The sequence below is a fragment of the Plectrocnemia conspersa genome, unplaced genomic scaffold (assembly GCF_051122295.1).
Source record: "Plectrocnemia conspersa isolate PC_06_02 unplaced genomic scaffold, ASM5112229v1 ptg000013l, whole genome shotgun sequence".
NCBI lineage: Eukaryota > Metazoa > Arthropoda > Insecta > Trichoptera > Polycentropodidae > Plectrocnemia > Plectrocnemia conspersa.
The window spans coordinates 19,332,237-19,349,617 of NW_028277177.1; the positions used below are offsets into that span (position 1 = coordinate 19,332,237).

The window sequence follows — 17,381 nt, forward strand, 5'->3', positions numbered from 1 at the left end:
AGTCGATCACCTTTCCTCAGTCTCATGTTCTTTTTAAGAATTTCGTAAACGTATATCATTGATTTGTATAAAAAAATAAAACTGGTAACTTAATGTTCTATTTTAGAATATGCGATGAACTAGAAAACATTTTTCGATTCTGATCGTGTCTTGTGAATTGACATATTCCCTTAATGACCTAATGCATAACACAGAACACACATTTAAGCTTTGTTATACGATACGTTAAGCTCTAATTTTAATTAAAAAAATAATATAACAAGTATAAAGATGTAATGAAGTTCATTCACAAGTTAGTTTTCTTTTCTCTTTTATTATCTTCGCCAACTTTCTTTTAAGCATTCTTACAATTTTCTAGTATCATATAGATGATCTTCGTTCCTTATATCGTCCGTTATCTACCACCTCTAAATCCGGATATGCAAACAAGTTTGGTTATATGGCCCAAGAAAAATACTAAACGTTCATGTTACAGAATTCTGCGTTAGCACGTATCGTATGTATATCGGGGATCGTCTCGACGCCCATTTGCCGAGTTTTATTTCTGGTTCTGACGACCAGGGGCGAACTGAAGCAGCGCTGGACCCGGCTTGGCAGTCCGCTGCCGCGCCTCACTCCGGACAGTGCATCCGCCAGGGCGAGCGAGGCACAAAGTGTCACAAGTGCTTCATCAGGGTGAGTCTTCTGCTACTTCCAATGTGTACGAAGGACCCTACTGCCCTCACAGGACGAACGGATTTGAACCGCGCGGTGAAACGCCGCGCCCTCCGGTGCTCATGTGCTCCACGTACCTTGTGCTACGCAGTGTTTTTTGCACATTGTGACCCACCTATGGGCGATAATTGAATCAAATCAAAACCAATCGAGGGCAGTAAAGGTCTAAAATATATTTTTAACACCAGGAAATAGACATACTGATTGGATCGCCGCATTTGAGGCATATTCCAAGTGCTCCATAGCAACAAATCTCAACCGTATTACTTCGTTATGTTTAAATGAAATTTGATATCAGCTTAGTAACAAGTGGGCGTGATGAAAAAATGGCTGTGATATTTTTGGATTCGTAGAAAGTAACTCTAAACGCGTCTATATATAGAGTGCGCCAGCGTCTAGTCTTCCTGTTTCGTTTCCTTTTCAAGATTTTCGGATTGTTTAACGTCCGATTTTGGAAAGTTAATACTCATGCCAAATTTATTCGATAAGCTTTATCTGCTGCGTTGGCTCAAGTGTCTCAATGTTAGTTTAGGATTCTGCAAATAATTCCGTGTGTTTATTTTCCTCGCCGGAATATGCTTAACACAGATTCTGCCATGTTGGAGAAAAAGATTCATAATCTCGTTTTTTGCTGTTTCAGAATAGAAACTGAATTTCGGTTCGTTACTCTGGAACGTATGATGGCATGCGAGACGGATTTAACAGGTGTTTGTGTGATTGGGATTAAATAAAGACGGGGTGCTCAACATTTTATATTTTTGGTTTTATATTTATTCAACCTGACACATGCTTTGCTACTTTGATATACCAATGAGAGTCCATGCTTTTTTAATTTGGAATTTTCAAATCAATTTAAATAATGAATTGCATTGGAAAGTATATAGGAAATGATTAGGTTTAGATAAATTGTATTTTCGTGAATACATACATATATTTTTAAACAGTAAATTAGCACAATATGTAACTTATATGTACGTTTAATATGTTATATAAAAAATCATAATATACGATTTTTTTAAATTATACATAATTTTATCTAAATGCTTATTCTTCGCGTGAAAAAAAATTGAATATCTAAACTCATATTGTTCGTACGTGCACGGCCGCTTGACCACCCCTGCCGCTGTAACTGAAGTAGATTTCGGAGCGGACCAAATTAGGTGCGAGTCGGGCGGCGCTATTTCAGTGACGTAGATCAGCGCCTCTGGCGGTCGCCCACGGAACACAAACCATCTCTTTTTATAAAACTATATAGATCATGTAAACATATCTTTGTCATCGGCTGATCCGTGAAGGGTCTGAGTTTTGACACCTGTATTTGGGTCAAAAGATATTGATGCTTTTTCAATTTTTTTCAGAATTTATGTTTGAAAATTTAATACATATGTGCTACATAGATTGCTTCTCAAATAATAGTAGCAATAATATACAGTGAATCTAAATTAGAGAATTAATACAAAATCTACATAAAATAATTTGAAACATTATAAAAAAATATATAATCAAGTTTAAGTCAACAAAGGCATACTACTGAATATACGATTTTATTCAAAAGCACTCAAGCATAGTTCTTTTTAAACTCTTTTATTAATAAAAAATACTTAAATTTAGCTTTGATTCGTATCAATAATAATTTACTATATTTTAAAACATTTTATTTTATATGAACTTTCATTTAATGTCTTATATTTTGGAGCAGTAACGGCTCAGATTATTTTTCAAAAAAAAATATTTTTATTATTTTTTACTGCATTTTTAGTGAAACAGTGACCTAAAATGTTACCGTTTTTAATCAAGATTTATTAAATATTATTATTATTTTATTAAATATTTTAATCAAGATTTATAAAAGATATCTGTAAGAGATTTATAAAAGAAAAAATGTATTTTCCTCTGGAGAACAATACTTTAATTACAGCTCATTAAAATATTATACCAATTTTTTTCTTCAATGGTGACGTTTGATACGGCCAAAGTAGTAAAATCCGTAGTATCAAATTTCGGCAATTAAAGTGTTAAAAAAATTAAATTAATTAAAAATTTTTAGTACGCAACTAAATGACACGTTATCGCATACCACATCGATCGCTGTGTTATGTATGTTCTTAGATCTCTCTAATCTCTTAGAGAAACATGAGTTTATTTAACTAATGGCTGTGGTACGATTTTCATTAGTAAGCAATTTCAAATAATATAATTCCATCAATTATTAAATCAACATCAGTAATTTAACATACAACTATCTGCTCAATATGTGTGTTAATATATTCGAAACGCTACACTATTTCGCCTGTAAGAGTTAATGGCACAACTAAAATCATACAAGGACGAACACAAAAAAGTGTAGCAACACATAAAAAATAATTCCAGAGTAGATCTCTAAAGACTAAAATAATAAAAAAAATCCACTGTGGGTATAATAGGCAATATTAATATAGAAAATTTCTATACCTCTCTGTGTGATTAGATTAATATTTTTAAACAATTCCATAACTTTGTAATTGTTGATCTCAAAACATGCACTTCTTGATTCTGCCATTATTATTCTCTAAGCCTCATATTACATGATCCTTAATTAAAGTAAAAGTCAATGACCAATACCTGAAAGATCTGGTTTAAAATCCCTAATGAATCCTTGTGATTTATAAACAGTTAATCGATCATCACAAATGATGATTAATAAAAATTATGCAAGATCATGAATTTATGTGTATGGTCTAAAAATCACATATTAAGTCTTCCTAGTTTTACTAATCTCATTATGATTAATTTTAATTGAGATATTAAATGTATTGTATAAAATTTGTTTAAAAATAAGCTAATTCAGCTTAAAGGGAATATCAAAAGTGTATCGAGAGAAAAAATAATTAGGCTTTGTATATTATATTTTTAATCTTAGTTCTAAAAAATACTTTTAGCACGTATTTAAAAGTATATTTTGCTCTACCTTTATAATACTGTAATATAACATAATAAAGATGTATTTTTTGTATATATTTTAACATGGAATATTTTTTGAAGGTCGTAAAAATTCTACGTTTTCATCAACCACCCGCGTTATTTATTTTTCATAATGAAACCTGTGAAAAAATTTTCCAACGTCGGTAGCCATAAAACACGATTTACAGGTTAAATTGCAGTTTGCGTAAAATAAGACAGGATGGTCTTAAAATAACGTTGTATTAATAAAATGTTTTGGTTGTAACGGTTTTAACTATTTTCTTTTCATTGCTTTCAGACCAATTTTAACCACATCTCTTCATCAACATGGCGGACGATGAAGTAAGGTCAGTAAATCTTAGATTAAAAAATATTTTTAAATTTAATAAAAATATACATTAAAGGTGAAGTATTATATACAAAAAAGCAAACTAATATGATTTATAAAAAAAAAACATATTTTAATGTATAATTTTTATTTTTATTTTGACATATCTTCAATTCTACACAATCGGAACTACGAAATGGAACTACGAAAACTTTGGAAATATTTGATATCGCAATTTTATTGATAAACATTGTTTTGATTATCATTGATTTAAAATGCAGTATGATGCTAGCATCTTTTATAAGAGGTAAATATTATTCCGCTCTAACGCTATTACTAACGTATATTATTTTGGAAAATATTTTTAATTTTAATAGATTATCTATTTAGCTATATTTCGAGACTATTTACTTTAAATTCTATTATTCTTCAAAATTACATATAATACAAAAAATAAATATAGTACTCCATCAATATAGTGATGAGAGGTCTTTATTATTTTATATCTATTTATCATCATTCATTGTGAACTGTCTTTTGTGAAGTTATTTATACATGATACATCTGTCATTTTTTATATATCAAAATTCTATTCTACATCATACCCATATCAAATTTCTTCTAGTCCTATTTCTATATCATGTGTGTTTATATAAACCACACAATTTTCCGTAAGTAATTTGTTCTTGCTTCTATCTGTGTACGTTTTCCCAAATCCCATGTGATATGTTATATGTTATTCGTCTAAAATGTTATTTCGCTACTAACAACAATCAATAAAATCACGTCTTTTTTATTTTATGTACTTCACGCTATATGTTTAAAAAGAAACTCACGCAGAATATTTTGCGCTTATGCACAATGTCTCGATAATTTTAATATACTATATGTAATAAATAAAAAAATTATAAGTGATAACAATGATAAAATAGCATGAAGGGAAATCTATATTATTTTTAACAATAGTCTTAACAAAATATTAAGTTACAGTTATAATATAAATTATTTTATATGGTTGTTCTTAAAATAATGGTACATTTTTTTGATATATTTAACATAAGTAAAAATGTGAAGTTTTGTAATCAAATTATATTTTTTATAATGTTTATGTACATATAAATTATTTTAATAACAACCAAGTCTTAACGATGTATATTTTTATTGCTAAAAAAATATTCATGTTCGTTATTAAAACAAGAAATATACGATACAATAATATTTTTATTTATTTTGGAATAAGATCGACGCAGATTAAACTGCAATTTTTAATTTGAAAAAATATTATCGTATCGTGAGATGATTTTTTCTATGTATACTAATTGTTTTTTTTTTATTTTTCTTTCAGAGGAAGCGTCTCGAAGAGGCTAGTATACATGAAGAAAATACACACACTTTAATATACACACACTCACATACAAAAACATGAGATGAAATGAAGAAAAAGAAGAAAATGAAATATTTATTAATTACACTGCAATTGAAAGATGAATGATTTTTTTAATATATTTTTTAAAGAGAATGAGAGTGTTGAATGTTTGCTATAGTGATATAGAATAATTTGATAATATTTTTAAATAATGCAATTTATAATCAGGCGAAGAAGGCCAAACAGGCCGAGATCGACCGCAAGCGCGCTGAGGTGCGCAAGCGGATGGAGGAGGCCTCCAAAGCCAAAAAAGCCAAGAAGGGCTTCATGACACCTGAAAGGAAGAAGAAACTTAGGGTGAGTTTTTAATTTTATATATATAATATAATAATTATCGAGACTATATCATATTGTGATTTGACAGTTGCTTCTCCGTAAAAAAGCCGCTGAGGAGTTGAAGAAGGAACAAGAACGCAAGGCAGCCGAAAGAAGGCGCATCATTGAAGAACGTTGCGGAAAAGCAAAGAACGTCGATGATGCCAATGAAGGTAAAACAGAATTGAAATTAGAATGCCCCCTCGTAGTTTTTGATTGTATGATATATAATTTAGCAGCAATGTAAAATATTTTATTATTATATATTTATTTATTATACAATTTGATAAGTCAACACCAGCGACTGAGTTCCTGTTCAAGAGGTTTCAAATCACACAATTGATTTATTAATTTATTTATGAATATTCAATAAGCTCAAACATTATTAACTTATTATACTTTCATGACCGACCAACAAAAAAAATACACTAATGCGACTCAGCAGTTAACATTAATAGCATATCTTATATAGAGCTAGGTTGTTTTTCTTATCTGCCTGTCTTTCAGTCTAAAATGGGATTATTGATATCTAAATTGTTGTAAATTTATCTCACGGTTTGGCTGAATGATGATTTTATAGAGGACATTAAGACGGTTCTGAAGCAGTACCACGACCGCGTCAACGCTCTGGAAGACGAGAAATACGATATGGAATATATCGTTAAAAGGAAAGACGTTGAGGTAGTACATCAATACACACAAGCATTTATACACTTACATATACATACACACACTCACACACACACTACACATATGATGTTTTTAACGTACCCTGAGCTGGTTCCGTGGTCGACAATTGTGTTGTGTTATGTGTCTGAGCCGAAGACCGGACGATACGGCCGCTGCCGTCGGCCACATAAGGCACCCTTCGCACGTTGCGGTTTGTTCTTGAGTCCGAATCACGGCTACGGCGAGAAAACGCTACGTGCGAAGGGAGTCTAATAGCTTCAACCCAACTCCGACACTCTGATACCTATTTCACAGCTTACACTCACCATTCAGGCCTTGTTAGGGACCCATTTGTTAGGCTAAGTTGGCGGTTTTTAATATGAAAAAAATAAATAAACTATACATTGCGGGAGCATGCGCAAACTAAAAGCATACGTGACTGCTTTGGTCTTGTAGCGAACCTGAAGAGTATCATAATCGCGTACCACACTCGCATCGGCAGCATTGAGGATGAGAAGTACGACCGGGAGTACGAGGTGGCGCGCAAGGAACTCGAGGTGCGCCCTTCAGCCCGGCCTTAGCCTCCCTAATAATCCCGCTACCCATTTAATTAATTAAAAGTGAAAGAATGAGGTCTACGCAGGTTGTGTGTTGAGCCTTTTTGAGTAACTCTTAGCAATTAGTTGGGCAGCATCCTTTTTATCTATTTATACAAATCATTCGCTGTGTATGTAACGTCAAATTAATACTACACTGTTCCTTGGATAAATCTAGAAGAAGGTCTATAAATCATCGATGCACGTTCGAAAGAATCAATCCGTTTAATAGTGGCGCGAGCTTCTTCTAATGTTATTCGTCACGATCGATCTATCAGAATAATAAAATTAAAAAAACAACAACGAAATTATTTATACTGAAATGATTGTCCGCTGGAAGTGAAACAGTCTAGAGACCATGTGTGAGCTAATGCTTAAATTTAAATAATAACTGGTCAATCTATAATTTTATCTTTGTTCCATAGCAGTGTAGCTACGTTTTTGGATTAATTTAAACTATTTTTAACATTAAACTCAAAACATATAGAGAATATCTTTAACGTATACTAACATATTTTATTTGCTATTCACGTTTCTTGCCTTTTCGACATTTTATTTATAAAATTTGAGTCATTCAATTTTACTTATATATATATATTCATTAAAGTTAATTATAAAGAAACATAAGATTTCACTTTAATAACCCTAACTTAAAGTCACTTTTATATTAGAATGTCATTTACAAGAGTTTTTCTTACAACTTAAATTAAATTGCATCTATTAAAAGCAAATATTTCTAAAATGTAAATTTGACCTATTTTATAATATGCATAAGATCACAGTGGACTCTAGATCGGCTCGTCTTCAGCGGGCGATTGGAGCTTTGCTTTCGCTTATCCCCTAAAAAACCCGGGTCATTGTCTCCTTAAATAGTCCCCGTTATAAAAATTCAAATGTGGATTGTTTTCTTCAGCCGAGTTGCAGACCATATGCGCCATGTACTGGCATAGAATGTACAACCTTGAAGGTGATAAGTACGATCTAGAGAGGGGCAGCAAGATTAAAGCATTAGAGGTAAACCTCTGGGACTATCCGATGATAAGAATGTTTCCGCATTGCACCCACACACCACATGACAACAACAAATTCAGTTTGTAAGACGTGAAGAACATAGAGTTAATTTAAAAAAATGAGATTTGACGAACGATATGTTAAATGCAGTGTCAGGGTTCGAGATAGAGCGCTCGGCTCTCCAACCACTTCTCGTTTTCAGATTTGCAGCATCCTATATATATTTAAAGAAAAATAAGATCACCTCACATCCTCCCTGGATCCCGAATGGCGTCGAGCGCTCTCGATTGTCCGCGTCTTTCATTGGTTAAATCATGCAAACAGCGATCTGATTGATTTTTTTTTATTCACCTATCAAAAAATCTAACGTTACTGTTTCCATTTCGTAGACGATCTCAGGGAAATAGTACAGGAGTATTATGACCGCATGTATATTTGCGAAGGCCAGAAGTGGGATTTGGAACATGAAGTCAGGAAAAGGGACTGGGAGGTATTTAATTGTATCAAATATGCATAGTTGAAACTGTTGTGAATATATATATTTATCTTATATATATATAGAATCAGATCACGTAATCAAACGTGTAGACATTCATGTTTTCCGTGTTCATAACGCTTGCCAGTTTTTTTTGAGAACCGTTTTTTTATTTATTTATTTATTTTGTAAATAATTTGTTTCTTGATCAGTCCCTGGGTCAAAAGAGTGTATTGTCCATATTTGAGTACATTAAATTGAATCTTATTATATATATTATAATATAAATATGCGACAAACGAAAGCAACAGACAGATCCGCAAAGAGCTCGGAGTAGAGGTACCCTAGCACTTGTGATGCGATAACCTCATTAGCCAGGGCTGAGCAAGGTTTCCCTAGACATAGATCGTAGAGCCAATTGTATATAGTTTTGCAAATGTTTATTTTTTTATTTATATATATTATTTATATAATAACTTCGCTTGTGATGGTATGATACGTGGCGGTGGTGCAAAATCGATTCTGATCGCAGCTAAATTAGCCGAAGGTGGACCGCGTTTTTTAATATATTTATCTCGTATTTTATTATTATTTTTTGTAGTGAGCTTTAATGGTATCCATTAATAAAACACTAAAAAGCCTATCCACATCATCCTTCTTACCTCATACCATCGACGAAGACCCAAAATTTCAACAGCGCATGCCGCTACATGTCGCATAAAAAGGGCTTATATCATTTATATTTATATAACATGAGATATAACACCATCATAATAAAACTAAAACAATATAATAATAAAAATATATAAATCATTATATACATATCTTAGAGAGATTAACACACATTAACATAACATCATCGAGAAAGAGCACATATTCCGCTTCGCAATTAATATGTATCATTTAAACGCACATAATATCACATATTTTATAATTGCTGCTTTTTTTTAGATATAATTTGCATGTGTTTTATATTATAATTTTATTGATATTTTAATTACCCTTTTCCCTTTGGAGTGATTTAGCTTTTAAGGCCTTGTTATGTTTGCTCCTCATTTGACAGTATGGCACTTGGCACTGAACTATTTTTTAATTTTCATATTTTTTGTGTGACTGCTATTATCAAATCAATTAATCAACGCTGGAGATTGTTCAATGCACTGTTTTTCTTATAGCGACTGTTGGCTTTATTTTATCATCTTACGGTAGGGTTTGTTTGTTGCTACTGTGAGCAGTAAAGGTCTGGTCGAGAGGCAGCGTGGTCCAGCGCCGCCGAAGCTTCTTGTTCCAAATCTCCATCTTGCTATAAAAATATATATGTTATATATGCATTATATACATACATAAATATAATAGACGCGTACACGTTCGATAAAAAAAATGACAGAAAGTGCCATGCTACGGAATCACCCATATGCTCCATCCGTAGCCTCTCCTTCGTAGACTTAAATGACAGTGTATATATTGTACTGTTGAACTTGATTTTCCACCCCACCTTAAAGTATATATATGTACGATTTTTATCCACACTTGATGAATAAGTGTAGAACATACATATGTAACATATGTATGAAACATTTAATCTTATCATATGTTGGAGAGAATCGATTTTGCACCAAACACTCCCGCACACTGCCACCATTAGTTGCCTCGTATTTATTATACATATATTTTATATATAAAATGTTTGTTTTATATATATAAAGATATATATGAATTAATGTTAATGACATATGATACAATAAAATGACAAACTGTGTTTGTGTGTCGTGTGTTGTGGGATATTCTTATTTAGACTAGTGATGGCGAAGTTTGGTTTTATTTTAAGCGACGCATTTCATTTCAGTTTCCAATAAAAAAATTTATGCAATCAATAAATACACTTATAACGTAAATCTGTATTATATAAATATATATTTTTCTAAATTTTGAAACGATTCGAAATGTGTTGCGTTTTTTTGCACTTGTCGAGAGGTTTTAGTTTTTTTTTTATTATAGAAGATGACTTATGCCCGGTGTGTCAATTAAAGGCATAAGATAGCTGACTGAGACCAGCAGCCTCATTTTGTATTATATGAATGAATGAATGACCTGATTGAATTTTACGATCCACCATCCAGTCCAAAAATATTTAAATAAAAACTATTTGTCTCTTTTTACACACAATGTATATTATAGAAAATGCGTTATCAGACGCTTTCCACTGCAAATCAACAACAAAATCTCTCTTAAATATGTTCAAGATAAGTCAAGATATAATAATAATAATATATTCAAAAAATAAATAAAACAAACAAGAGACATTACCACATCAAATATCCCATAACATTATAGATCGCCAGTGAATATATTTATTATTGAAATCATATATATTTTTTAATTTAATATTCATGATCTATAATGTTCCTGCTGTAAATATGCCTATGTCACTAATCCCATCCTACATTATTATATTCTAAAATACTTTAACATAAAAATAAAATGAGTAGCTCGCGTAAAACTGTAGGATAAAATTTATATTTTAGTTAAATAATAATATTATTTAAAAAAATATGTTAATCATAATTTTTTTATTCGCAGAAATTTTGATCATTCTTATGTGTTTTATTTTATTATTTATTGGTCAATCAAGAAGGAGCAATGATTCCGAGAACGCAAATAACTTTTGCCTAATTTTCAATCTGTCTCCCATCCATAAGTAACAGTAAAATATCATTGTTGTAAACTGTAGTAATCAGTAGATAGTAATAATATTTATTTATTAAAATCCATAAAGCATATATTTACGTAAAACTAATATTTATTGCGATATATGCGTAGTAGTTGATTATTAAATATATTAATTAAAACGTTTACTGTACAAAGGCAACATTTTCAGTAGATGTTGAGTGACTTGTTCCCATTTGTTGTTTTTTATTTTGTGTTTTTTAATTTAATTTTAATTTTTGTTGTTGTAGAGCAGACGTATACAAATATCTTTTGACTAACCTCTTCTTTTTTCATTGTAAATACACAAACATATGAATATACACATGGCATGAATTATTTCTTATATAATTATTAAGTTTTTTTTATATACATAGTTCAAGTATCATTTTTTTATATATATAGTATTTGCATCATGAAATTTTTGAATGATAGCATATGATTTTGAATGAAGCATTGAAAAATACATTTTAGTTGTTAAATTAATTTTTCCTATATCATGAAATACTTTTTTTGTGTAAATTTTTATATTTAGAGATAAATTCAAAAGTCAAATCTTACTTCATATTTTCGTGTTCTTTTAACTGTAATTTAGATCGATCAATTTAAAAAAATCATTAATATCCTTTCTATACGTAGTACACCTGAATCATAATGTTTTGTCCGAATGAGCATGTATACGTTTTAGATATTTAATTGGACAATAACACAAAATATTGATTCAATTTTGTGTTATATAGATCGCAGACCTCAATACTCAAGTCAATGACCTCAGAGGAAAATTGTGAGTCTCCTCACATATACTCAAACTAATAAACCATTTTTATGTCATAATAATTAAACATTTATTTACAGCGTTAAGCCTACCTTGAAAAAGGTATCTAAATATGAAAACAAATTCGCTAAGCTTCAAAAGAAGGCTGCCGAGTTCAACTTCCGTAATCAACTCAAGGTTGTAAAGAAGAAAGAATTTACCCTTGAAGAAGAAGATAAAGAGGTGAGATTTTTATCTATATTAATAGTTAAAAAAAATATTGCGAGTATAAGGGTAAAATAATTTTGTGTCAAATAGGGTTTTGTAGTTGAAGTTTTAAATGAACATGTGGATAATTATGTTTTTTTTATTTCGATACGGTTTCAGGGTAGTTCCGGTTCAAAGGTAACAGAAATTGGAAAAACCCGATTATATAGTGTACCATATTATTTTTCTTGTTATTTTTTTCTATTAGGTGAAATGCGTTTTGTTTAGGCGAAATCGCGTTCTTCTCGAAATCTACTTATCTTTCCTTCTCTATCGACATAGTAATTAAGCACTCTTTTCATTTTTCAATTTTTTTATTATTTTTAAATTTAAAAATGTAAATATAGCACTGAATAAATAAATAAGAATCAAATAATGTAAATATCAAGTGTATATAGAGCGCATATATAAATAAAAGTGTGGTTTAGATTTAGATGATTAGAATAAATCACGATTTTTTAATTTATGGCACTTTAAATAGCATTATTAATATATTTAAATAAAAATATCATATGACTAGTGTAGTGGATACTATGTCATTTAGAGCGATATGAAATGAGGTTTTTTCTAAAAAAAATCTTTTTCACTAACAAACGCTTTTAAGAATGTTAGCTTTCAAGTGTGATATGATATTTGAAAAAATATATAAATAGTTTTTTGAGATTTTTTAGAATATTGCTAAACTGCTAATAAAAAAAATATTATAAATATAAATATTTATGATTTAATTTAAAATATTTTTTTGGGTCTGAATATTTTTATTAATAATATAGATTATTAGCAATATATTATTCATACATTACTTAATATATTTATATTTTAAATTCGCAGAAAAAACCCGACTGGTCCAAGGGCAAGCCCGGAGATGCACAGAAGGTAAAAGAGGAGGAACAAGAGGCATGAGCACGGCCTGCTGGACCCAAACCTATCACCTTCCTCTAGAAACACATTCCATCCAAGTGTTTCAACATCGACATTATTTATACCAAAACACCATAATACCACCACAGTATCATCATCAACATACCATGTAAAAGTATCATCAAGACGCGATTTTTACATGCGAACGATATGAGAGTATAAAAAAAATCATACTAAAAAAAATATCTGTTTTCATTTCGCAAACTGTATTTAATAATATTACATATATTATAATTATTTATATATAATGTTTGTTATTTTAATTTCTTTGTGTACAACTATTGTTTATACTTTATCAAATACATAATTCGTTTCAATAATAATTATTTTATGTCGTATAACACTTTGAAGAAATATATGACACTTTATTAACAGAAAAAACAGAGCGTTACACATATTTTCAAACACTACAGATCCCAATTTGTCATCCACATATAAATAAGGTTGAATCCTTCAAAAAGCATGTTGTTATTGAAAGAACAATATTTTATATTATTTCATTAGTTATACACCTTTCCTTTTGTTTTAAATCCGAGCACGGTGGATATTCATTGGTTTTTAAAATGAAAATATCCACAGAATACATAGTAGCGTAATAGTATGTTCTTGTTTTATTATAAACATAGTCTAGTTAAATGTTCTTTGAATAAGTACAAAAACAAATAAAATGTTTTTCACGGTTAAATTTAACTGCATGATGAAGATGTAGCGTAAGTATACAACTGCAGTATTCCGCTCGAGATGGTTGCAGTTAAAATGTAAGTTTTGATTCATAGTTCAGATTGCATGTTTCATATGAATAACGTTTTCTCCTAAACTTCCTAAAGTAAATAATTATATTTAAATATATGTATATTGAGATGAGTTATATTTAAAGTATATTAAGAAAAATTATTTCTATTTAAAGGGTAGTGAACATCTATCAAGTCTCGTGTATTTTTTTATAAAGAAATAATCGGTTATATTTAATTATAAAATGTTAAATTATTTTAAATTAATATTTTTTAAATTGGACTTAAATGTTTCAAAACTTAGTTATTATTTTATAATTATTATGATATTCTAAGGCAATCCTTATAATTGCTTATAATAAAATGTCCCAATATAAGTTAAAGATAACGGCATTATTAGATCTTGTTTTATATTAAAATTATTTTGTATATGTAACTAGTATGATATCAATATCCTAAATATAAATTGAGTACCAATATAATTTACAGATTTACATTTTTAGCTGGTTATTTTCTATGTACTATAATTTTTAGATTTATTTTTAGTTTCACAATGTGAGATTTTAATAGCATTAGTAAAGTGGCATTATTAAATAATTTTTACACAAATGTGAAATTAGCGAGTTTACACTAAGGTTTATCGATATATATATATATATATATATATATATATATATATATATATATATATATATATATATATATATATATATATATATATATATATATATATATATATATATATATATATATATATATATATATATATATATATATATATATAATTATATAACATATAACAATTGAAATTTTCTATTTATATTATTATATACATAAAAAATACATTTTTTAAATACAAAAACCGCAATTAGCAGCTGGGATTCTCGCCAAGAGTTTTAAATAAATATCTGGATCTTTGCCCGAATCTTGACATTGTTTTTACTAGATTTAAAATAAACATATTTCGACTTTCTATTACGCAATTCTAACAAAATTGTATAATAATGTGTTTTAAACTAATATTTTTAACTCTCTTGATATACAGCTTATAACGTTATATTATATTATATTGTACAAATAGCTCAAGTTTTGTATAAAATAATATAATTTATCAAATCTAATTTCAATCTCATATATTTCAAGAGCGTTAAACAATATTTATTTTATATAAAACATTAATATTTCTAATTTTGTTTAAATGATAATAATGAAAAATAGACATGCATTTAACTCGAGGTTTATTTAATGAATAATTTATAAATGTGGCTTCGCTTATTAAATTATTAAAAATATATTGCTTAATACTTGCTACGTATTTGTATATTGTACAATGCTTTTATATAATGTGGTATTATGGGGTGGCTTTAGGAGGGTGAAGGAGGCGAAGGTGGAGAAGCAGGACCCCCGGCAGAGGGCGCTCCTCCTGCAGATGGCGCTGCGCCCCCAGCAGAAGGCGCACCTCCAGCCGATGGCGCACCACCCGCAGAAGGTGCTCCGCCACCCGCAGATGGGGCAGCACCACCAGCAGAAGGAGCACCCGCAGCTGCGCCAGCAGAAGGGGCACCGGCTGCTCCACCCGCAGAAGGAGCGCCGGCAGCGCCGGCAGTGCCACCAGCGGACGGTGCAGCCCCAGCTCCTCCAGCCGAAGGTAAGAAAACATTTTTTGATCTCTATCTCTAGTTTTAACTTATTGCAAACAATTCCGTTAAATTGATATATTTTCAAAACTTATAGATTGTGATACATAGTACACATTTAATTAATTGAAAGCTAGGTTTTAGATTAAATATTAAATAATGTTTTTTTGAAAAAAAAAACATTTCGTATAAATTCTTGTTATTCTCTTATGCAATAAATCATATAATTCTGTCATTATTTTTAAGCAATTCAATTTTCAATTGTTACAGCTATTAGTGACCATGGTTTTTGAATACTGGGTCACAACTTAAGAGTAATAATGGGAATTCCCGGATAGCTAGGATTTTTTTATATTTTGTCACCATTAAACTGAATAATTTATTACATTATGACTGATGGATTTTTTGACAATTTAAGTATTTATCAGATATGGATTTTATCTAATCTACGGGTTGTGATCTGAAGAGAAATTTCAGACGCGATTTTCAACAATTTATTTTGTTTAATGTCTTAAAAAAATGTTTATTGATTTATTAACAGTACTGCATATTATTGTCCATGATAAAAAATTATGCAAATTCAATAAAAAAAATACTTTCAAGTATTTAATCAAAGCAAAAACCTATGCATATGCCTATTGATACAAATTAAATTAGTGTGTAATTTTAACAGATAACAGCAAACATCATCTGAAGCAAATTTATATCTATTGAGATATTCTAAATGCATATTAAATATTTTAGGTGCACCAGCTCCTGCTGCAGACGCAGCTCCAGCAGCAGCCCCTGCAGCAGCTCCAGCAGCAGCTCCAGCCCCAGCTCCAGCACCAGCGGAAGGCGCAGCACCAGCACCAGAAGCACCTCCTGCAGCTCCAGCGGAAGGTACGTAATAATATTATTTCACACAACTGCAGTGTTTACAAAATATATTATCTTTAAATTTTTATTTTAGCTCCACCAGCAGCTGCTCCAGCAGCGGAGCCTGCGCCAGCGCCCGAAGCGCCCCCAGCTGCGGCTCCTCCAGCGGAAGGTCAATATTAACTTTAATAATATATAAAAATATAATATATACAGCAGAGCTCGGTTATAGCAACGCCTCGCCAATTTTCTCTGTTTGTTTAGGTATCCAATAAAAATTGCACAAGTCAAACATGAAATAAATAAAAGGCAAATATTAGGTTAGGTCTTAGGTTCAGTTGATTCTAGAAAGTTGTTTTATCAATATATTATAATTAATAATAAATATGTCTTCTTCGATTTTCAGCTCCCGCATGATTCTCTACGCATTGAAGGTCGTTATCGGTGAAGGTGTTAAATAAATTTTACAATTTTACACAATAAAACAAACAACGATAAATATTTATTAAAATACTTTTACATTAAATATTATATACAAATTTTGCAATATTTTTACTTTGGAAATATATTGTATTGTATAATAAACATTTTTCTTACAAAATAAATAATTTTTAAATATAATATGACGTTTTTATTATATATTGTAATTTTTAGTTTAAATTTAATTGTAGTTAGACTAATATACTCGTATTTGAGCATTTTCAATTTAATTTAAAAACTTTTTGTAAAATTCAAAACTCTTATTTTCTGGCAAATCTCAAGATTAAAATGCTATTAAAACCATATTAAAGTAATATAACTACTCTATTTGCTAATGAAAATCATTTATTGATTATGCAAAAGTCTTTATCTAACGGTAGACTTTAAAATAAAATAAATTATTGAAAAATGGTTCAACATAAAAATACTAAATGTCCATAAATCGCCTCATCTATTATATATATAATATTAAAAAAACATATTTTTGGTGTCGATACATTAGTTTAAATTAATTTGTGTAGTAAAACCATAGATTGAAAATTATGGCAAAGTA

At 30.0% G+C, this 17,381-nt stretch overlaps 2 protein-coding genes across 10 annotated transcripts; both read left to right on the forward strand.

Moving 5' to 3' along the window:
* Positions 1 to 595: 595 nt before the first annotated feature.
* On the forward strand, positions 596 to 13,370 carry wupA (troponin wings up A). Of its 9 annotated transcripts, none has more exons than XM_088202898.1 (9): positions 596 to 675; positions 3,953 to 3,996; positions 5,328 to 5,345; positions 5,577 to 5,705; positions 5,773 to 5,896; positions 6,304 to 6,404; positions 11,921 to 11,964; positions 12,036 to 12,177; positions 13,033 to 13,370. In XM_088202898.1, the coding sequence occupies exons 2-9, from the start codon at positions 3,982 to 3,984 to the stop codon at positions 13,102 to 13,104; spliced, it is 645 nt and encodes a 214-aa protein (XP_088059024.1). In that variant the 5' UTR covers positions 596 to 675; positions 3,953 to 3,981; the 3' UTR covers positions 13,105 to 13,370. The 9 variants fall into 9 exon arrangements, with proteins under 9 accessions (XP_088059024.1, XP_088059023.1, XP_088059025.1 ...); XM_088202897.1 differs by lacking the exon at positions 6,304 to 6,404 and adding an exon at positions 6,849 to 6,949; XM_088202899.1 differs by lacking the exon at positions 6,304 to 6,404 and adding an exon at positions 7,902 to 8,002.
* Positions 13,273 to 16,966, forward strand: LOC148227503 (uncharacterized). The gene is made up of 5 exons (XM_088201988.1): positions 13,273 to 13,278; positions 15,222 to 15,501; positions 16,235 to 16,372; positions 16,443 to 16,520; positions 16,755 to 16,966. Exons 1-5 carry the CDS (start codon positions 13,273 to 13,275, stop codon positions 16,763 to 16,765), a joined length of 513 nt encoding a protein of 170 aa, XP_088058114.1. The 3' UTR covers positions 16,766 to 16,966.
* The last annotated feature ends 415 nt before the right edge of the window (positions 16,967 to 17,381 follow it).